The sequence below is a fragment of the Cyprinodon tularosa genome, unplaced genomic scaffold, assembly GCF_016077235.1.
Source record: "Cyprinodon tularosa strain WSP-4 unplaced genomic scaffold, ASM1607723v1 ctg135, whole genome shotgun sequence".
Lineage (NCBI taxonomy): Eukaryota > Metazoa > Chordata > Actinopteri > Cyprinodontiformes > Cyprinodontidae > Cyprinodon > Cyprinodon tularosa.
Genome location: NW_024038168.1, coordinates 420,989 through 444,514, shown reverse-complemented (window position 1 = coordinate 444,514; position 23,526 = coordinate 420,989). Strand labels below are relative to the sequence as shown.

General features: G+C 38.1%; 1 protein-coding gene and 1 long non-coding RNA gene across 3 annotated transcripts; both read right to left on the bottom strand.

Annotated features, from left to right (window-relative positions):
- Nucleotides 1–6,507: 6,507 nt before the first annotated feature.
- Nucleotides 6,508–15,784, bottom strand: ube2r2 (ubiquitin-conjugating enzyme E2R 2). 2 transcript variants are annotated; one of them, XM_038277842.1, is made up of 6 exons: nucleotides 15,429–15,784; nucleotides 14,780–14,998; nucleotides 11,460–11,546; nucleotides 9,258–9,355; nucleotides 8,537–8,671; nucleotides 6,508–7,168 (listed from the first exon to the last, which is right to left on the bottom strand). In XM_038277842.1, exons 2-6 carry the CDS (start codon nucleotides 14,960–14,962, stop codon nucleotides 6,883–6,885), a joined length of 789 nt encoding a protein of 262 aa, XP_038133770.1. In that variant the 5' UTR covers nucleotides 14,963–14,998; nucleotides 15,429–15,784; the 3' UTR covers nucleotides 6,508–6,882. The 2 variants fall into 2 exon arrangements, with proteins under 2 accessions (XP_038133770.1, XP_038133769.1); XM_038277841.1 differs by having other exon boundaries at nucleotides 15,220–15,783.
- A 4,242-nt stretch (nucleotides 15,785–20,026) lies between these two features.
- On the bottom strand, nucleotides 20,027–20,291 carry LOC119778581. Its single transcript, XR_005280088.1, has 2 exons — nucleotides 20,208–20,291; nucleotides 20,027–20,126 (listed from the first exon to the last, which is right to left on the bottom strand). It is a non-coding gene; the product is annotated as an uncharacterized LOC119778581 (long non-coding RNA).
- Nucleotides 20,292–23,526: the final 3,235 nt, after the last annotated feature.

Genomic DNA, 23,526 nt, shown 5'->3' with positions numbered 1-23,526 from the left:
CATAAATCATTTTTAATGAATAAATTAAACACACAGATTATAAAAAGAGGTTGGTTGTATAATCTTGATTGTACCACAAGGGGGAGACAAACACAAAGGTGAAAAAATGCCTCAATGCTAAATATCTTGACTTTGTTGACAACTGGACACAAAATTGTTGCTGTTTAGGAAATTAAGATGATGATTTTTTTATAAATGTTCATAACTTGTAAGCAAAGTGCCTGTTCTACATGAGGAAGTCGCACTCTTTGGGGTTTTTTAAGCTGTATGACATCAGAAAGGCTTTTTTTGTTTCAAAGAAAGGAGTGCGTCAGAATTTCATGTAAAATTCATGCTCATGGGACAGCCCCATACATATATATATATATATATATATATATGAAGAGAGAGAAAATTAGCAATTTTGTCTAATTCCTTGGGGTATGTTGAAACATTAACATATTGGTATGTTTTCTGTATCAGACACTATACAGACCTTTCAATATTTAATTAAAATAAATATTCCAGACATTTACCAATCTCCTTAATGTATGTTAGAGAAAAAGTAGCCCAAAATTTGTACATATAATAATGGAAAAGGTGCAATGAAAGGAAATCTTTTTTTCTTTGATGGAATGATGAAGAAATCTGGATAATCTTTCTATATATATATATAGATAATCTTTCTATATATATATATATAGAAAGATTATCCATCATTCCTGATTCCTTGTAATTATTGTAATTTAAAAAAATGTATTAAACAATTGTAATTTAAACGTGAAATCTTCACTTAAAATTTCCATAGAAATTTGTTGGATTCAATTTTTGGCTTTTTCCTTTTTTATTAACAAGAGTTTATCTTTAAACTTGAGAAAAGGAACAAAAACTATTTTATTTATCCTTATAAATCTAATTGATCAGTAAATACAGGTAATCTAAAATCAAATGGTTTACAATCCTGTGCTTAAGAGATAAAGCTTAGTAAAGAAAAAAAACAAAAAGCAGACATGTTATCTCAAATAGCAAACCCAGTCTAAAATTTAATTTTAATTAAGATTTACTGTTATATTACACACTGCTCAAAAAATAGAAACAACATGAAATAACTTAAATCAAATCAAACTTTCACATGATGTTGTGCAAATGGAACAGACAAGAGGTAGAAATTATTAGCAAATAACAACACAAGCTAATAAAGGACTGGTTCTGCAGGTGGGGATCTATGAGTACCTTTGCTTTCTGGTTGATGTTTTGCTCATGTTTGAATGTTGTTGGTGCTTTCCCACTCATAGTAGCATGAGACGGACTTTACAACTTACCCAAGTGGCTCAGGTCGTGCAGCTTATCCAGGGTGCTACATCAATGCGAGCCGTGCCAGGAAGGTTTGCTGTGTCTTTCGGCGTCCAGAGGCTGGAGGCGCTACCAGGAGACATGGCGGAGGCCATTGGAGGGCAACAACTCAGCAGCAGGACTGCTATCTCTGCTTTTGTGCAAGGTGGAACAGGAGGAGCACTGCCAGAGCCCTGCAAAATGACCTCCAATGTGCAAGTGTCTGCACATGGTGTGAAGGCCTGATGTCCACAGATGGGGTTGTGCTCACAGCAGGACGTTTGGCATTTTCCAGAGAACACCAGGTTTGAAAAATTCACCATTGGAGCCCTGTGCTCTTCACAGATGAACGCAGGTTCACAGTGAGCACATTTGACAGACGTGACAGTCTGGTGACTATGTAGAAGGACATGCTATCTGCAACATCCTTCAACCCGACAGGTTTGGCAGTGGGTCAGTAATGATGTGGGGTGGCATTTCTTTGGAGGGCAGCACAGCCCTCCATGTGCTCGCCAGAGGTGGCATGACTGCCATTAGGTACCGAGATGAGATTCTCAGACCCCTTGTGGGACGATATGCTGGTGAGGTTGGCGCTGGGTTCCTCAATCTGAATCTGAGCACATCTGGGACATCATGTCTTAATCCATTCACCAACATCACATCGCATCACAGTCCAGGTCTGGGAGGAGATCCCTCAGGAAACTATCCCCCACCTCACCAGGACAATGCCCAGGCATTGGAGGCCACACAGTACTGGGCCCCATTTTTACCTGTTTTAAGGACATTAAATCAAAGCCTGTGGTGTTTTTCCACTATAATTTTGTGACTCCAATTCCAGGCTTCCATTGGTTAATACATTTGATTCCCATTTATTTTATTTTGTCGGCACGCTCAACTTTGTAGAGCTCAAAGTATTCAATGAAAATATTTCATTCATTCAGATCTAGGATGTGTTACGAGTGTTCCCTTTGTTTTCAAGAAGTGTAATTTCACTTAAGATAAACTGAAGATTGATAATTTTCTACCAATTTAATGTACCAATTAAACATTAAAAAATGTTTAATTGTGGCCACAAAGTAGTATTTTGTGCGCACGAAATACTACTTCGTGACCACAATTAAAAATTGTCTAAATATCTTTTTGAATAAAAAAATAGATTTATAAAGAGTTGATGGAGAAATGCTCCTGTTTTTTTCCCTTGCTTATTGCGTCTGCATTTTGTACATAGTTGCATCATCCAGAAGGTGAAGCTCAGATAAACAAGAATAAGATTGCTTGGTCCTGAATAGTAAAATCAGTTTAAGTAATAACTGGATGAAAACTATTCATTTCACAGACACATTTTTTGTGTGAAATGACGGCTCTATGGAGAAGTTTAAAATAAGTTAAATCTATTTCGATTTACAGAGATTTGATAAGAAAATGCCTCCTTTTCTTTATTCAATGTTATTTACCTGGTACAGAGAGATAATCCTCTAAAAGCCAAAAGACACAGAAATAAAATCGGTGATGAATGTGCAGAAACAGGTTTCAAAAAAACAACTTTTATTGACTTTACAACTTTAACACAAAACCTTTACTTTTGCATACTTTTCAACTTCAGTCCCAAAACCCTACTTTCTTGGTTTTCTTTTTTGATAACGCTAAGTGATGGACTTCAAAATCATTTTACAAACAAAAGCATCAATAAAGGGATTTTCTTTTTTTTTATTAAGAAAAATAAAACTCAGAGATCTGCGTTCTTGCAAAAGAAATCCAACGAGTAGAGAAAAAGAAGTGTAAAAGACTGTGGACGGTTCAGCCTTTCAGCAGTGACACTGTAGAGGATCAGATGCGACCTTTTGGTCTTAGGTGGTAAATATGCAACTATCACTGTCAGCTAGCTTAGTAGAGGCGCCAAACAAACAGGGAAACAGTTACCTGGTTCTGCCTTCTGCTAGCCAATCAGAACAGAGACTGAGCTCAGATAAAAAGCACAAAATGTGTTTGTATTTCTTTTTTTTTTTTTTTTTACTTAAAAGTATTCATTAGAGCCTGTTATGGCTGCTGGGCCAGGACAGGTGTCATGTTTGTTTACAGCTAAATTCATGGCTTTTCTTAGTAACAATGAATATTAGATTTAAGTCTGAACATTAGAAGTAAATTATTCATCATTAATTTGCTTTACTTATGGACAGTGGATTGGAAATTATCTTTAAGGATGTGGTCACCCTAACCCTTAGTCTTCATATTTCAATACTTTAGGCTGTAATGTGAAGTAGGGAAGAAATTTTCATTTTTATCTTTTTTTTTTATTGTAGTTGGGGGAAAAAAAACTATATTGTTTTTAAAGTCACAATGTGGCTGAATCATAAAGCCAACTGATACTTAATTAGGTTGGATGTCTTTTATGCATTATTATAAACGGAAAAAAGAACTCTAAACTTTTTACCTTTAGAAATGACTCAGAATCTCCCAATTCAAATGGAGGTTTATAAACTAATGACTAAATATTTGATGGAAAAATAAATTGGCTATACTTTAAGTCCTGTTAACTAAACAGAAGTTTCAACCTTTTTTAATTCATCATACAATAAATTTAACTAAAATCATCTAAAATGAGATGAACTGAGATCATAATAGCTGAATGGTCAGCCAAAACGTTTTGATTGTTAACATTTTGAACATTCAGGTTCTTACAGTCAACCAGAAGTGGGTGAGCTGTACCGTTACATCTTTTGTCATTTTTAGAAAGGGAACACATTGGGAAGATACAGCCCAGAGTTCAAGCTTTAAGTCACAGTAACAGTGTTTTTTTGTTTGTTTGTTTTTTTTTTGTAAAAACTGAAGATTCACTGGGATAATATGAAGTGGGTGGGATATTTCCATTTGTGTTGGTTCTAGAAATCCGATCAGTTGTAGGTCTGTTTCAGGAGCCTCCCTCTGTAGATTCCAGTCCAAAAACCAGGCCAAGAGGCTTCACATTAACATCCGTCAAAAGTCAGTCAAAAACAGGAAAATCCTCCGCATGCTTTTCAGACCGGGGAGGGGGGGTTATGACCCGTGGCGTAAAATCCATCCCTGAGTCGGGACGGAGAACTCTGCAGGGCAACAGCCTCTTAAACTAAAAGGTCTGTCATTAATGTGATTTGCATCTGTCACTGTGTGCTGCTCATCATGTTGAGGAGCTTAATACTCAGGGAGTCTGTTTTTTCTGAATCCCTCAAATTCCCCAGCCGATGGAGAATTGCAAAGAGCAGCAGAGCAGAGACAAGCTCTGACGTTCCTTCATCACTCCAGTGAGCGGAGTCTGACCGTATTCCAGAGGAGGGATGGATGGGCGGAGATAGAAAACTTGACATCATAGAGAACATAAGAAATAAAAAGCTAAAAGTAAAAGTACTCTCAGACACGCACACAAACAGGCAATCAAGACATGTTTGATAGGAATTTTTTTCTTTTTTAATCTACACTAAATGTGTGTTAGAGTTTGAGCCACAGACCAAAAATTCAACTTCCTTTCATCCATCGCATCTCAATGAGGGATTCTAAATTAACTCATATTGCTCCTTCAGTCAGAAAAGTAGGATTAATCTAGCAGGCCCAGACCGAATGCAACACTCTGTGGTCTGCCTGTGGATGGGAGACAATCAGAGCATGTGGTAATAATTAAGAGAAGGAGGTGAAGAGGAGTTGTTTGTTTCTGAGGATCATCACAGACTGATTGGTCTCTCAGCTGCAGTCGTCTGAGGCCCTGAGGTTAGACAAGCAGACTGAGGCGTAGGAGACGAGGCTGTACCCAACAGGTCAGAAAGCTAGCACAACTATTCAGACCCCCTTTAATTTTTGGCTTTTACACAAGACATTTTATTCACTTTAAATTAGAGACCAACACAAAACTGTGCAGAACTAAATTAAAAAAGCGAAACCAAATGTAAGAAAAAAAAAAAAAAAAGAAAACTCTCTGGCATCAGTTGCCTTCAAACACGACCTGATCAGTAGGGAAGGTCCAAAAACTGCAATTTTATCTCAGCATATATTAGCTAGTGCTCTTTGAAAACTCCATGTTTTTTAAGGTGGAGAACAAACAGCATCCTAAAGACCAGGGAACACATCTCCACAGCTAAACATGATGGGGGCAGCATCATGCTGTGGGAATGCCTTTCTTTTATTTTGATGTTTGGGTATACAGACACCTTATGCACCTTATGTACCAACTACTGTCCTGTGTTTCCTTTAAAATACTGATTAAACAAACAAACCTCCCCCGATGGCTGAGCCCAGCGCCCTTAAAGGGAAAAACCATCTCAACCTCAAAAAGATAAAATAAAAAAGAGTTGCGTTTATAACTTCAAATTTAATATAGATCACGTTAGATACCATTTGCTCCAATTTCCTTTGTATTTTCTATTTTAGAAAATAAATTGCAATGTGTTGTCCTCTACATGGGAAAGGTTTAGATCAAAGCATATCTATGTGTTGGAATGGCCTACAAAAATACATATTTCCACTTGATAGCTACAGTGGAGTAATTCTGCATGGCTTTGTGTTTGTCAATCCCTTTAAATCCAAATAAACTACAGCGATGCGTTTGCCAGTTGTGTCAAAGTCTAACCTTTTAGAGACAGAGGTGTCCTAAAGTGGAGCGAGCTGCCCAGTTCACTGATTAAGTGATGAGCCAAAGTACCGACTGTTTCCTCTGAGACACAGCGGGGAAAATAAAAAAATACAAGTGGAGGAGGAGAGGGTCTCAACTGAGAAAACGGAATAAAAACAACAGCTCCAAGAAAACTAAATATGACCAAATTAAATACAAACTACTTTCATCAAGACCTTATTTACTGACAGAAACACTCAAACTAAAAGAACAATTAAACTATTTTTAACAATAGTGGCAATGTCTGGAACGTCAAGATGAAATACTGCACCAGTTTGTGTCCAAACCTGGACTGGACAAACGTGGAGAGATGGAATCTGCTCAATATTAACGCATGAAGCACAACGACCAGCGGCGACATTCAGGGAACCAAGGGAAACAACAGCAACTGGAAAGTATATTTGTACATGGAATAAAGATATATTAGGAGGGAATTTACACAATCTAGGTTGGTGGTGTAAATATTCAGGAGTTGTTAGTATGACATCTGCATGCTGAAGTACAAATTAAAGCATTACTGATTATCAAAAAAGGGGCATTTTTATCAATATTCTAAAGAATCTCTTGAACCGTTTTCCTTTTTTTTTTTTTTTTTTTTTACAAACTCCAACTTTTCCAAGCGTTCAACAGACTGTGGGTTTTTGTTAAGGCAAACAGTGAGAACACCAAACTCTGACTTTATGTGGAAAAAGTGCCAACAGGCATCTGTTGCAATGAGGTTGTTGTTTTGTTATTTTTTTGACAGCATGTGAAAAAGATGAACTAGATCAATGATTAAACATTTTGGCAGTAGACTTTTGACCCCACTGTTTGCACAAACACACACACACCCACACACGTGTACACATCCACACACTCAGGAGAAGAAAAGAAAAAAAGGAACGAAAAGACGATGGTGGGACTAAATTGGTGGGGAGGATTTATAATCCAGATCATCAAGAGTCTTCGTTGCCAGAGTCGTCCTGGTTGTCATAGTGCCTGGTGGACGTCCCACCGTCCTCTAGAGAGCTGGTGCCCCTCGCCTCACCTACAGACTCCATCTCGCTCTCGTCTTCCTCTTCGTCCTCCTCCTCCATGTCGTCGTCGTACAGGTCGTCGTAGAGAAGGTCAGAGCTGCTGTCCTGAGAGGGAACCCTGGTCTGAACGCAGTACTCCGCCAGCGTGGTCGGCACCTTGACGCCGTCCCGTTCGGCCTCTGCTGCTGTTGACAACACCTGCTTCCTGTTGGGGAAAAAATATGTCAAAGTTAAAATATACCTTTAATTTAATGAGTAATGCTAACAGCTGATAAGTTTCCCAAATCACTTTACTATGACAACAACTATAAATTTAAGCCAGATATCTTACATTATGGCAGAAAAAACTCAGAAAAAAACTATACTTATTTCTGCATAAGAAGAATCCCAGCGTGAACAGACCATGTGATCAGCTCTGTTCTAGCTAGACAGGCTGTTTGCTGCCTTCTTTACACCCGTTTCAAAGAGGGAAAGACAGTTCAGGGGGGAAAAAAACAACAACAAAAAACATAAGACCAGCAATTCCAAGAAACTTCTTAGAAAATGCCTTTTTTAGTGTCTTCTAGTAAGCAGTTCTAGCCCTAGCCATTTTCTTTGACCTTGCAGGTGTAAATCCCCCTGAGTGAATACCTTCTGTCTAACATAAATAAATGGAGCCCCCAACAGTTTTGTTTGTCAGAGTGGAATTTCTTCCTCAGTCCTGCATCCAAGCACATGGATGGAAAACTTAGTGGATGCAAAAAACTTGCTGTTTTTACTGCTTCAGAGTAAAGGCTACTTAATGATATAATAGAGGATATATCTGCAAATTTTTAAAAAGACCCAGCCTCCACTTTAAAGAAAAAAATCCACCTGCACAAACCTGTACCCGCTCTCGAGAGGAAACGTCCATCAAAGGCATGCACGAGCCCATTTCTCCTCGTGCACGCTCTGTTCAAAAGTTGCTGTTTGCATCGCTCATACAAGCTTACTTTCTGAAAGATTTGCAATTTTTTTTCTCAATGTCAGACTCACTACCCGTAAGTGAAAATAGAGACCAGCACGTGGGACGGCCTTACGTAAACATATCACCAGAATTATGGGAATTTGGAGGACCAATTATTTTGATGATCCACCCAGAAAAAGAACATCCTCCACTATACCTTTAAATATGTCAAAATGTTACCGTAATGGTTATTTGTTTTAAAATCCTTTACATCTGATATTTTTCCTATTGCTCCACGCTTCAAGAACTACCACAGACAGATTTATCAAGGAAAAGGACTTAGAGCATTCTTTATATTAAGGACGTCCAGAAGCAGATGGTTTTCTAGAACTGTGGTACAGGTACTAACTAAGGGATAATAAAGGATTAGAGTATTCTTCTGAGCTCCAAAGTACTGTTTGCAGATGAAAAGAATTTGTGGATTTGATTTGGAAAGCATTGTTCCAGAACCTGAATGAGGAGTGAAAGGAAACAGAATCCAAATCATTTGAGGTCCAGTGAGAAGTTTCTAAAGGCAATGATAATTTGGGGAACCTCCACATCAGCTCGAGCAGATGAAACAATCATTTTGCAGCATTCAATCATTACCTTATTATCTCTGCGTACTCCTTATCTTTGCCTTTGCTGTCCCTCCATTTGCGAAACATGACCGAGGCGTCTACATTGGCTGGGGAGAAGGTGTTGGGCTCATTAAGCAGAGAGATCACACTGAGCAGGATTGTCCTGATGATAAAGGAACAAATATACAACAAGGAAATTACAGTAAAATGTCAGATTATTGTAAAAAAAAAAAATAAACGAAAAAGGTTGACATTTTTCAAAGCTTCATTCCCGCCTGGTCAGAAACCTGATGCTCCTTCTCCGTGCACCATGCAACTCCATTGAACTGTGCCTCTACTGCGCTCAAGTTTCCAAACACTAACTCAGCAGTTTACCTCAGTGATGTGAATCCTGCTGACCGGCTAAATTTAGCCGTTATTCACAGAGATGCCCTAAGGAGGCATCTCCTTTATATATTTCCTACAGAGCAAAGCTTTGGAGAAAATACTGCTGAAGCAATTCCTATCCTGATTTGCATTTTCTAAACTTGCAGCAATCTTTTCTCCTTTAATGGACCTTTTTCTCTCATGCTTGTTTATTTGTAGCATTGGGTAATAAAAAAACAGAATAGAAATTGTGTTTTTTTTTATTCCTCATGCTTTTTCTCTTCCTCTCTCATTATATTACATAATGACAAAGTTTTCCACCTTAAAAGCTCTTTATAAGTTGTAGAAAATAAAGAGAGAGAGGCATGTTGCTGAGAAAATACCTGACGTTCTGGGTGGGGTTCCACCTTTCAGACGGCAGCTCCCCGCTCTGTGGGTCGTCGACAGGAGGGTGTAGGATAGAGATGCAAACGTCTCCGTTCTAAAAACAGAGAAAAGAACAAAACAAAACACTAATAATATCTTTAAAAAAAAAAAAAAAAGAGAGAAAAAAGTTTTCTCCTAAGATTACTGATATCTATCAAAATGACAGATACAACATCACTGCTCCCTTTTAGTCAGTAAAAACTGCTATAAAACAGTGTTGAACATTGCTGAACATAAATGAGTTTAACTTTAAACTCATCTGATAGTTCTCTGAACTTTTTTTTAAAGTGAAAGAGCATTTAGGAATTATTTTAAAAAGATTGAGTAAAAATGAAAAAGACAGAGTCACACGTTACACAGCCCCACTGAATCAAAAGCAGCCAACAGATTGTGACGGAGCTTGCCTAAACATCACACTAAAATGTTGCCTAAAGCGACAAGGCTGTAGTGACATTTATTGCTCTACATTTGCACGTATTAATTGTATTGGGCTGCAGTTATCATCAGTAAGGACCTTCATTTAGGTTCAGCCATTGTCTTTAGAGATAACCCACTGAATTATTTATATACAGATAGGTTTTTCTTTTTATCCCCCACTTAACTTTTTTTTTCTCCCTACCACCGCAGGGCCTTTAAAGGAATTTCAACCCAAAGCAGCGCATTACGAAAGGCCTTGCTGGAGCCCTGTTCAGACAGGAAGCCTACCTGCCTTTTTCCTCCTCACACACCATCAGATGCTTTACAGAAAAATATTACTCACTCTCTCTTTTTCTTCTATGTTTTTATTTGAAACTCAACTAAAAAACTCTTTATGAGTCGTAGGATTTCTGGATTTTCAAACGCACCACTGTTTATTTCCCCATGTCCTTTATAAATGTGAATGAGGCTGTTGGATAATACAGCCATTTTTTCACCAACAGTAATGTGTGCTTAGGTGAAGGAGAAAGGAGTTGTTCTTTTCTTTCAAACGATGTGGTCATCCACTTAATGTACACTCGAGAAGCCAATCACAAAACCCCCACTTTACTAAAGCATAGCACTAAATTAGTGTTCCAGCGTGGGTTTGTGATGGACCTCCATGATAAAAACATTATATGTTGCACCTCTCCGGGAGGAATATGAAGCTGGAAGATTAAGCAATAGAAGTAAAACAGTGACAACAACACAGCTTTTGAACCGTCACCCACATTAAACACATTCATATCCTATACAATCTTTGCTTAGATGCACTTTTTGCGAAGCAGGATAACAACATGTCACCAGTGTTGTGGTCCTCATGCACCGGGCCTGATCTCAGTTAATAGGTAAACGAGCATCTGCGTATATTAATTCAGGCTGGGAGATTTGGTGCCACTGAGATTCTAAGTGGGAGTGAAAAGGAAGAGGACAATACTTTGTAGCGGCACCTTTTGTTGCAGTTTTTGCCATTCTTTTGGAATCATTCATGGCTATTTTCTTCATTCTTACACAAAAGCCATCAAACAAGTAAAAGATTTGAACATCTTTTATCAATTACAAAAGAAAATCGATTAGACTCTCTGATTGGTGCCATTTATTTGAAACCTGTTTTATTAACAAAAACAATATTTAGGGCTGCAACTAACGATTATTTTGATAATCGATTAATCTGTTGATTGTTGTTTGATTAATAATCAGATAGAGAAAGGTTCCTTAAAGAAGATTTTATACCGAATTAAACCATGTCAAACTTAAACTTTTCAACTTGTGGAGTTTTTGGTAGAGAATATTGGCAGGAGAAAAAAATTTTTTCTTTTTTTTTATCTGAAATGCAAAATATTTCTGTTTTTTCTCAGAATTTTAGTATAGTCACTGCCTTAATGGGTTGCTCTGTCAGCTAAAAGCATGTTTTAGAGTATCTATACTCCAATTAACTATTCATCGATAGTGAATTAGGAGATTATTTTAATAGATTAATCACAAATAATCCAATTAATTGTTTCAGCTCTACACCCTTTATTACCTAACGTATACATGGACTCACCAAACCCTCTTCGAACAGAAAACACTTTTTCAACTTGTGCACTTTCATTTAGACCACACATTCTAGGATTTTCCTAACAGCCAGAGAAAGCTGTGTAAAGTTATCCAAGAAGATATGCTGAAAACATCCAAAGTCAAAGGAGGAGGGAAGCTCTTACCTCGTAAATGTTTGGGTGCCACATCTTAGTGAGGAAGCGAAACGTAGGAGGAGAGTATGGATAGTCAATGGGGAACTTGATGTGAGCCTAAAAGAATAAAAGAAGAGGATTGATGCAGTTTATGTCCTTTTAAGCCTGTTTGAGGATCTCAGCTTTACACAGAAAAATGACAGGGGACTTGCCATTGAGTACTTATGATCTTTACTTCACTGTCAATTTGTAAACAAATAAAAACAAAGAATGCCCGTTTGTCAACTCAACAATTTACGCACTACCTGATGTTATTGGATCACAGTTTGGATCACAGTTACTGTGGCAATATTGTGGTAAAATGTCAAAGACTTCAAGCGGTTTTTAGCAGTTTTGGTATTCACAGTCAATATTTACTCAGGTTATCATTTTCAAGTTAATTAAGCCCTCTAAGCCTGGGTGTGCACGCAAAAGTCTGAAATTAGCAGCAAGGCAGTCAGATAAGACTATCATCAGCCTACAGTTCATCACTGAACTACACCCCTAAATCCATGTTGTCGTAGAAAAATAAAAAAGTGTTAACAGAAGAGCAGGAGTCATCCAGAGCATGGCATATTCTTATAACAAACTAATATAATTGCCACTTCAAAAAAGAAGACGTTTTAAGTTTATATTAGAGTTTTGTACTTTGACAAACATTTAGAGACAATATTTGAGAGGCATAGCAAGAGCCTGGAATAATCTTCACCATATTTTCATAACACAATCAAAGCGATCTATGTATAAACAAATAATTTGTATGCTAGTATGTCAGTTGAATTAAGTTTTTTTTTTTATTAAAAACAAAATGCTGTATTTTATGTAGAACTATGCAGCTGATGTCAGTGTTTGGTAACCTTGGTCTCCATGGAGGCACATTGCTTCAACACATTAGCTCAACAGCCTGTTAACACCTTCTGCAGAAACGTGCTGGCCGTGTTTCAATTTAAAAGAGGGTGAACAGCAGAGATAGGAAATTAGAAACACTAAATTTTGTTCTTTATCCTCATAACAGAATTACACTTCAGTGCTGCATCAGCGGACACAAAGGCCAAACTGCGTAACTTTTGACCCAAATAGTAGCTCTAATGGAGATATATTAATATAATATTTATATATTCGACACAAAAATTTGCCCATTTGACATAAAACGGTCGGATCTGTCCATAAATGAGTCATGTGACTCAGAGTGCCGCTTTCTGGCAAGCGTAGCTCCCCTTAAACATTAAAGGTAACTTAGCTAAAAGCTGTCATTAGGCAACAAAACAGAAATGACGCTAATCTGATCAAAGGAATTTTTGGTTCTCTGATGTAAGATTTAATATAAATAGGTAAATGTGCCCTTGTCTTTAACGGCAAGACGACTCAGTATGCCATTTCAAAGTGGTCTGTTTTCAAGTTGGAAAAAGAAGCCAGTCTAGTGCTGTTAGTTGCCTTATGGGCCGCTAAAACCTAAAAAATAATGGTCTAGCGCCCCTAGTGGCTAAACGATACAAAATGTTGCTTTATGAAAGTTAAAGTAAAACCCCTGAAATATTCCAAGATCCTATAATTGAGATGCCATACAGAGTGTCTAAGAGACTGTCGTTTTTTCTGACTGTATGGCGCATATAGTAGCACTTATGCTTGCTGCTGCGAACTACAGGTCAGCTTGCTGAAAGCACAACCACAGAATAAAACGAGCAGCTTCAGGCTCGGCACCAGAGCAGATGGTCCAAATAATTAGCCACCTTTTCAAGGGTGAAGACAAAATTATATTCTGAGGAAGAAGGTCATTAATACAGACAAACAACTGGTGTAAAATTCCTGTTTTTCCTTAAATTATTACTTCATTATCTGCAAAAGATTAAATCCTGTACAAAGGATGATATGGGAAAATTTCCAATAGGGCAATTATAAGAAAAAATGTATAATTTAAAAAAATTAGATCATGTAAAAGGAAACCTATTCAGCTTATTCTGTACATCTATGCTAAACGGCAACTAAACCTGTGGCCACTGTCTCACACAGGGTCTCTCTTACTGCATTCATCTGATAACAGATGATGAGTGTAATATTTTGCCCTTCCCTCCTACTTTCTCTGTGCCGACGAGGTGCCATTTATAGCGGTCACCATGCTAAATATAGCTTTCTGTATTACAACCACCATGCAGTAATGGGGGGGTGGGTGAGGGTGGAGAGTTAATGACTGTAAAAGAACCAGACTTACAGAAGAGGTCAGAAGAAGTAGAGGTGAAAGATGGTCAATTATACATTTTTGATAAATAACATGGTCTGACTGTTTGCTTTCAAGCAATAGAATCAGAATCATAACAAAATTAACATAGAATCAGTTAAAGGGTTCTTTTTTTTTAAAGCTTTAAATTCTCTCTCTGCATGGAGAAAAATTGTTTTTTTGTTTTTTTTTATACATATAAAACTCAAAAACAGAGTTTTGAGGATATCAAGATGACAGAGGAGAAACAGAAAAGCGAGAAAATGTGCTGTTTGCGATGACTAACCTCGTCACTGCAGCATTTAGCAATAAAATCCGACTTTGTTTCCCCAAAACGAACTTAACATTTTAGAAAGGTAGAGTATCCATCCTTCTGTTTTCATAATTTTAAACGCTTTTTTAAGTGATCATGCAATACTTCGAACACATATATTGGTTGGACAGTTTAAAAAACAAAATGCTGGCAATATTGGTTGCTATAAAAACAAATTCATCACTACGATTAAAGTTTTTAGAAATTATGATGTTCCCTTCACACCACAGAGTGCTGTGGGAGGATAAACTCTACTTCAGGTGCCGGTGTTCGTACAGATGAGCATACTCCGTGAGACAAGCATACCCATAGTCAATGTGCATGCGCAAGATGTCAGATATGCGTTTATTCCTTTCATTTTGTACGAAAAATAGACTTTAAACTACCTCGACGGGCATTTATCCCTTTAATCTTGTACAAAAAAACAAAAAAAATAAGGTGAGATGGCCATATGCTTAAAAAGAAAATACCAAAAAGTAAGAAATTTTTTTTTTTTTACATTTCTGAGGGGATACACGCCCGTTGAGGTAGTTTAAAGTCTATTTTACATACAAAACTAAAGCGATAAATGGGGATAAATGAAAGGGATAAACGGGTGTTGACTATGGGTATGCTGGCTCTGACCAGGTATGCTTATCTGACAGAACACCGGCATCATACATTTTTATCCGACTGGTATGCACAGCCTGCATATGCAGACAAATGCATTAATATAGAATTTTGCATCCCAACAGCTCCTGTAATAAATGGTGTAGTTAGATTATTTGTGCAGGTTTCTCCCACCTTGAAGTAACCCCCCTCATACAAAGTATTGGGAGGCCCAAAGATGGCCACCTCCCAGTTGTAGAGGTCAGACTCCTCTACCAGGGTGATGCGGAAGCCTTCCACCGGCTGCTCCTGCAGGGACTTCAGCTCCATCATTAGGGCTTTCTGGGAACTAGGAGTTGCCTGGTGGGCCATGTTCATTCTACTTATGGGACCAGGGGCCACAGATCAGTGAACCTAGAGAGGGCACAGAAACATCATGAGATGAGCTGTTTCTATTAAATGTTTCAAAAACAACAGAAAACGTCTTTGTTATCATCTTGTGAAAACTACCATATAAAAAAATAGCTATATAAATAAAAAATACAGACATGCTACTTAGCCTGCCTAGCTAGGTTTCTTTTTAAGGCCCTTAAAGCTAGAACAGAAAAGTTAAAATAAAAATAAAAGTAGTTTACCTCTGCCTCCTCGAGCTATATGTATTGGTTTGTTTCCAGCTGGAACCTGAAAGGTGAACTTATTGGCTGAACATAACAATATCGCTGTGGGTGACCAACAGTAAGAGGAGCTGTGGGTTTTCTCCTCGTGTTTCCTTAAATTCTTTGTGTTGACTGTTGACATGTAAAAGCAAGTCTGAGTGAAAGTCACCGTCTGCTGCGGCTCAAACCTGGGATTCGGCCGCTCCTGCCATCTCTCCGAGCTCCTGGTTCGGTTGGAACAGGCGCTCAGGTGATCCCCTGCTTGTTTATGTTTGTTTATCTGCGCCCCAGCAGTCTCAACTTCTCCACACGTCAGCTAGAAACCCCCACTGAGCAACTTGGAGCAAACGGAGCGGCGCGTCTGGCTGTCCGACGTTCCCTTCAGCAAAATAAAAACACAGAGAAACTCGAGCTTGTGGTAACAGGAAGGACAGAAACTAGATTTCTGACACTGGCGATATACACTGGCTTTAATCGATTTTTATTTTCCTCCCATCGATGCTTCCGGCTATCATTGCGCGTGTCTGCGCTACGTCATACGCGTGGCCTCTGACGTGCGCGCTCCCACTGCAGGGAAAACAAATCTGGTATCTCCAAATGATATAAAAAGCTTCACGATACGTTTCTTTTCTTCTCTCGCTTTTTTTTTCTTTTTTGTTTCTTTGACAAAAAACTGTGATAATGATAAAAAAAGAAATTAATATACATATATATACACACACACACACACACATATATATATATATAGATATATATATATATATGTATGTATATATATATATATATATATATATATATATATATATATATATATATATATATATATATATATATATATATATATATATATATATATATATATATATATATATATATATATATATATATATATATGTATGTATATATATATATATATATATATATATATGTATGTATATATATATATATATATATATATATATATATATATATATATATATATATATGTATATATATATATATATATATATATATATATATATATATATATATATATATATATATATATATATATATATATATATATATATATATATATATATATATATATATATATATATATATATATATATATATGTATGTATAAAAATACCCTGTGCATTACCCCTATATAATTATCCTGCTAAATAAGAGACTTAAGCTTTCATATGTATGTATGGGGATGCAAAGTATATACTGTATATACCCCATGCACATTTTCTTCCTTTTAGCAACTTCTTCTTCTTTTTGACTATTAAGCTAATGTAACGACTACATTTCTCCACTGTGAGATCAATAAAGTCAATCAGTCAATCAATAACCACAAGACAGTTGCAGAGGCAAATATCCCGGCCTATAGGAAGAGTTCAGTAGAGCGCCTAAGGTGGTTGCCTACTTTCCCTATATGGTAAGTCCACCTATAGGCTACAAGCTATTTTTGTATATAACTTTGTGGGTAAGAGTGCAGAGCTGTATACTGTTGTCTGCTGGGTAGCTTTTTGACAGGGAAGAACAGGAAACATCTGAATGAGCTGATCCACAGGGCTGGTTAAGTCTTGGAGAGGAACCTGGGGTGAAACATCACTGAAACGTGCTCCTAGAGGAAGGCATGAAGGATCCTGGTCGGTGACAGTCCCCCCTTTCACATTTTCCTGGACTGGCAAGTGAGCAGCTGAAGCCACAGGCTACTGTCCCTACTCTGCAGGAATGAGCGCCTCAGGACGTCATCCATCTCTCCTGCCATCCAAACACACAGCTCAAACTCACTAACTAATGACCTGCCTGATTGTATTGCCTGGTGTGTTGAATTTCTGCACGTCTGATAGGCTAACAATAGAAATATTATTGAATCAAGAAGAATCCAGAATGTTTATTGTTATTATGGACCTATAATGAAATTTTACCAGGTCCCTTAGCTGAGAGCCTGTGACTGCTTCTAATCTACTATGAACCCTTTGGCCTTTTTCCTGGAGCCCAGCTTTGATATGTGGTGAACCCCGTTCTGCAAAGAGTCTCATCATTGTTCGTTATCAGACCCACCACATTGCTGCCATCAGAGAACTTAAAATTAGTGTTTTTGCTGTGGATGGCCGGACAGGTAAAGAAGTTACCCTAAAGTTTTGCTCAGGAACCCAGAGTGCAGGCTGTGGGGATCAAACTGTGTACTTGCAGCCTTCTAAGAGCACAGGTGCACTGCTCTAACCACTAGGCAAACACTCCCCATTAATACTACCTCATTTTTTGTGCACAGGCATAACAATGGAGGATTTCAGGGAGGCAGGGGTCACAGAAAGCTGCAGGAAGACGTTGATGTCCAGAAAAACAGCTCCAATCTGATCAGCACACGGTTCAATAGTTGGACCTGACACCCTGTCTGGATGCAGCCTGGATGATGTTAACTTTCCTCCAAAATGTGGCTCTCAACTTATGGATGTAGCTGCAGGACATGAGGCTGTTTCTCAGGGTTCCAGAGACTATGAGAATGAATTTGTTTCTAAGTATGTGTAATTGTAGTGTAAGTAAATTGCCATTTATCTATTATGTATGTAATTATTATGTATATAAAAAATAAAATACAACTTGACATATGTCATTGTGTGAATGTATTTATGAATGGGTGAATATCAGAGAAGCAAAATAATGTGCTATGCGAGTACAGGTAATTTACCATGTTATAACATGTACATAAAAAGTTCTGTTGTTTAATATTCTCTGACGTGGTCACAGTTCTCAGTATTTAGCTTTTGTATTTAGAAAAGTATAAAATAAGGCCTTATATCTTTCAATTTTCTAAATGTAAGTTTTTTTTTTATATTTTCTCCTTTCTGCTCCTTCTTTTAGTTATCATCTGTCCTGCTGTATTTTTGATCCTATTAAATCGTATCTATTTCCTGCCATTATGTCACCTCTTTCACCACTCTTTCTTCAGTTTTTGATTGGTATCCATTTTCTCTGATTTATGCTTTGCAAATTTCTTCCTCTAGTTGGGTGGGCCAATTGCATCCATTTAGTTTCATGGTACTAGGGCTGGAAAGTAACTAGTTGCACGTATGACTATGATTATGTAAACATGGTATATACTATTCTAACAAGAAATGTAAACCATGTTAGTCTTAAATGTTGCTTATAGTTTTAATTCATATTGGCTAAGGCTGAAAACAGGGGGTTAGAATTTTACTTTAAAGCATGTTATTTAAAACTATTTGATATGAGGGATGGTGAGTATAATGGAAATAGATGGGATGATCAGATGAGGAAAAACCGGAAAGAAGCTTCATAGATATGGGAGAAGTTGCAGACGGTTTGATATAAGAGAGATGCTTTGATAGTAGAAATGATCAGCTTCAGAAAATGTTTAATACAGCAGCTACACATATGTCCCAAAAGTGCATAATGTCACATGGAAAGTAGCTTAAGAAAACAGGTGTCTTAAATTAGCACTATATAAATAATTATACTTAGTTTAACTCACCTAAAAGATACAGTGATGTAATAAAAAATTTAACACATCAATTCAATTCAATTCAGCTTATTTATATAGCGCCAATTTAGAACACATGTAATCTCAAGTTCTCTATCTAAGGAAAACCAGCTGATTGCATTGACTCACTGACTCAAAGGCAATCCCACTTGGCATGCTTGTAGTGGTGGAGAGGTAAAACTCCCTTTTAACAGGAAGAAACCTCCAGCAGAACCAGGCTCAGTGTGAGCTGCCATCTGCTGAGGCCAACTGGGGCTCAAGGAGACAGAAGGAGAGATACAGAAAGAAGTTGAGATGCAAAAGGCTACTGTCGACCAGCCCCACTGGCGGCTCCATCCAGGAAACACAGCCAGGCAGACGAGCTGCGAGCCAGCTTCTATATCAGAAGATGAAGAGAGAACATACAGTTAGTCACAGTCAGAGAAACAGGACTACACTTAAAAACAGGTTGGTCTAGTACAGGGGTCTCAAACTGATTCCAGAAAGGGCCGTGTGGCTGCAGGTTTTCTTTCCAACCAAGCAATAGCACACTAGACTCGAGTCATCTCATCAAGTAAGTCCAGTCTCAACATTATGATTGGATGAGATGAATGGAGATTTGTTGTTTCTTTGCTAGACTAAAACCTGTAAATGTGTTATTCACAACTGCTTGTTTTAAACACTTGTGCAAGAACTTAAAAAGAAAGTTGACACCTGTTTTATCCAGGAATGTTTACAAAATGTGTCATTCAAAAATAAAATGTTTTGCACATATTCAGTTTACTTATTATTATTTAACAAATAAATAACCTGAGTTATTTAGTATCAGAACAGCTTACCAACTTGTCACCTTTTTTGAGACATGGCAGTTTTTCATAAAGCTAACCAAACTATTGAGAACTGCAAACTGACATTATGTAGCTGATGAGACAATCTACACTATATCCATTACCCAGACAGAACTAGTCAGCACACTATTAAAATCATTTCTGACGTCTGGGTAATTGTAGTAACCAACAGGCAATTTAAGAATGCACCCATATGTGTGAGCCTGAGGCCTGCGCTGAAAATCAGATGTTTCAGTGAACTCAACCTTAATGGAATGCCCAACCAAATTTGAGCCAGTGCAAAACCTCAGGAAGTTTTGTAAAATTTGATGGTCAGCTTCCACAATGTAACGTTTCAGATGGCGAGTAACTGCATGCTGTGTTGCGGTCATCACATCTGGGAACTGGAGAAGCTCCTTCACGGCCTTCGAAGTTGGTTTCTTGCAGGCCACATCACATAGCCTACCTTTTCATTTTCGAGTTTCTGAATAAACTCTTCGCTGACACCTCTATCTTTCAAGAAGTCCCTCAGGCTATCAGCAGTCGGCTCCATAGCTGGCGGGACACCGCAGGTGACCCTGCTACAAAGAGTAGAATTTCGCTATAGTCATCACCTACCGGTGAAAACTAAAAAGGCTTTAATTAACCACGGTATCACTTACCAATGTTGAACTGTAATGTTACAGACAATAGCCGAATCTCAACAGCTTGAGTAACACGAAGTTGCGACAGGCAGCAGCTGTGAGAGCAGCGGTGAGAGCATGTCGGAAATGACTAAATGTGAGCGCGATTTAGGCCTACAACGTGCTCACGTTTTATTACAGTTTTTTTGGATTGCTTAAGCACGATTTTCAAAACAGGGCCTGTGTTTTCAAAACACTACACACAATTAGCACAACCACACACCCAATTAGCAAAACACTACAGATCCTTTGCATAATTAAACACTCTTGTAAAAACTATACACTTCTGTTTAAAAACCACACTTTGTTACCATATGAAACACACAGGTTTCACATTACTATACTCTGTTTGCACGAGTTACACTCTGCTGTGATAAACCTAAAACACTTTTAGAACTTCTACTTCCCTATGATTAGAGTTGGCTACCATCAACAAAGTACAAATATAATGTAAATTCACCAAACACTACACAAGACCAATGTTGCACACTGAAGAAACTCATTTATTTCTCAACACGCCCAAAATGTTAATAATAATACATTTTATTTGAAAGCGCCTTATCACAACACCCAAGGACACTGTACAGGTAGATAAAAACAGGACATTGAGATTCATAATACTGTAACAAAATGTCACTTTACGTATTGTACTGTAATTTTACTGTAAAACAACAAAACAAAAACTAGACATTGTCTCTTCGCCTAGCTGGATCTGGCCAGAAAATTTCAACAACATCGCAGGTAATGTTGTCATTAGCAAGACACCTTGGAAAGAAACGTCTTGAATGACGAATCCATCCTTGAATTGCTGCTACCTCCATCTGGTCACAGGCCTCCTCCATGGCTTGGATGAGGGGTACCTCAGCCTGGAGACGGAGATCATATACCTTCCACCGCCATGCCGAGAAAAACTCTTCTATAGGGTTGAGAAATGGAGAGTATGGTGGAAGATATAGGACGGTGAAATGTGGATGTTGCTGAAACCAGTTCTGAACCAGAGCAGAGCGGTGGAAAGACACATTGTCCCAGACAACAATGTATTGCATATGATCGATTTGATTTGCTGCTGTTATGTTGTGCAATTGGTCCAAGAATGTAAGTATGAGTGCTGTGTTGTAAGGGCCCATATGGGCATGGCGGTGGAGGACCCCATTCTGTGTAATGGCTGCACAGAGTGTTATATTACCCCCACGTTGCCCTGGGACATTGACTATAGCTCTGTGGCCAATGATGTTTCTTCCCCTCCTTCGTGTTTTCGTCAGGTTGAACCCAGCCTCATCTACGTAGATAAACTCATGCTGGATCTCCTCTCAATGCATTTGTAAAACTCTCTGAAGAACAGTGTCAGGCAAAATTGTGTTCAGTGTAGATCTAGTATACATATTACAGTACAGTAAAAGATTATTAGAAAGTATGCAAGATCACAATGCTTAGGTGAATACATACCTCTGCATAATCATGCCGCAGTCGTTTCACCCTTTTCGAATTGCGATCTAAAGGCACTCGATAAATTTTCTTCATTTGAATATGTTTTTTTGTTAGTATGCGTGCCAGTGTTGATGTTGAGACCTGAAGGATATTGTTGAAATCGACATGGTTATTGAAAATGTTAGCTTGGAGCTGATTGAGGGTTATAGCATTGTTGGCCCAAACCATGTTTACTATCTCCCCCTCTTGATGTTCTGTGAACATAGGAGGCCTTCCCCCTCATTGTTCCTGACCCTCAATCCTATGTAGAAAAAAAAAAAAACAGTAAACAATAGTACAGTAATTTCACAGGAAAATGTAACAGAAGTGCTGATAGTGCATAGAATACAGTACTGTAAGCAGTTGCTGAAACCGTGCAGATGTTTTTGATATGATGATATTTTTACAATACCTATTTTCCAGTCGAAATGTTCTTATCACACTTGTCACTGTGTATCGGCTTAGATTTGGCTGTACTCGCAGTCCAGCCTCCCTCAGCGTCAGGCCGTGGTTGACAACGTGGTAAACCAGTGTTGCACGGATCTCATTTGTCAGATTCGGTCCTCTTTGAGCACGTTCTTGTCTTCCTCTACCTGTACCTCCAGCATGGCCTCCATCTCTTCCTCTTCCGTTGATTCCTCCTCTGTTGATTCCTCTTCCTCCCCTTCCTTCTCTTCCTCCTTGTCCTTCTCCTCCACCTCGTCCTCCACCTCGTCTTACTATTTCTCTGACTCTTTCCATTGTGCTTGAAGACCGATGAACTCACCTGCTGCTTTTTATAGTGCTTATACACCTGATTGGTGTGTCTACAATTAAGCAAACAAGTGTTTGCACACCTGATGACTGTGTTGAATCAATTGGTTGGAAGGTGTGGTAATTTGACAGTCAGTGCTTTGGTATTGCAAGGAAGTGACTTCATAATAGATTTTTGTGTGTACTGTATGTTAAGTGTGTTTAGTGTTTTGCAAATCACTGTGTGTAGAGTTTTGCAACAAGTGTGAGGTTGACAATGTGCTTATAGTTGTGCAAATAAGGGCTGATGTTTTGCTTCTTGGGTGTAACGTTTTGCTAATAGTGTTCTACTTTTAACTTTAGTGTGTAAGCAATCCAAAAAAACTGTAATTCGAGGGCTCAATTTAAGGAAAACCTGTTCATGTTTTATTAATTCGAGGGCTCAATTAAAGGAAACGTGCTCACAAATTATCACGACTTGAAAATAAATATCACTTAAAGTGAGCTCTCCCGGGCTCCCTAAAAAACAAGCAGAGAGAGAAGAAGAAATACATATTCAGCACATGAAGTAAAATGAAAATATTGGAAAAATTGGTTTTTGACTATGCAGGAAACCCAGCGTACCTGGAGAAAACCCATTGGAGGGGAGGGGATGGGGGAGAGGGGAGACGAGGTGAGACAAGGTGAGCAGTTTAAGTCTTGTTACTAACTTCCTGGTTGTTCCCAAATGTGGTGTTTTCTCTCTAAACCACGGTTGGGAGGACGTCCCACTGCCACCGAGCACTCAGGTTAAGGAAATCTCTGGAGATTCTGTCCAAGGCGCTGTCGATGGCAAAGACTATCCTGTTTTTTTGGGGTTCTTTGATTTTTAAGCTGGTTTTAAGATAATCCAGTAATAAAACATCAAATGATGTGTTTAAATTCAGGCCTGCGTTCATAAATTTTAGAATACTCCCATATTCATTAAAGATTTCCTTGGAAATCCTTTTGACAACCAATTCCAGCTGTTGGATCTGCGGCTGAGGGTGAGATTTGGTTTTATCGCGGCAGAAAGTTATTAGCTGGTACAGACGTGCTACTATGGTTTGAAGACCACCTG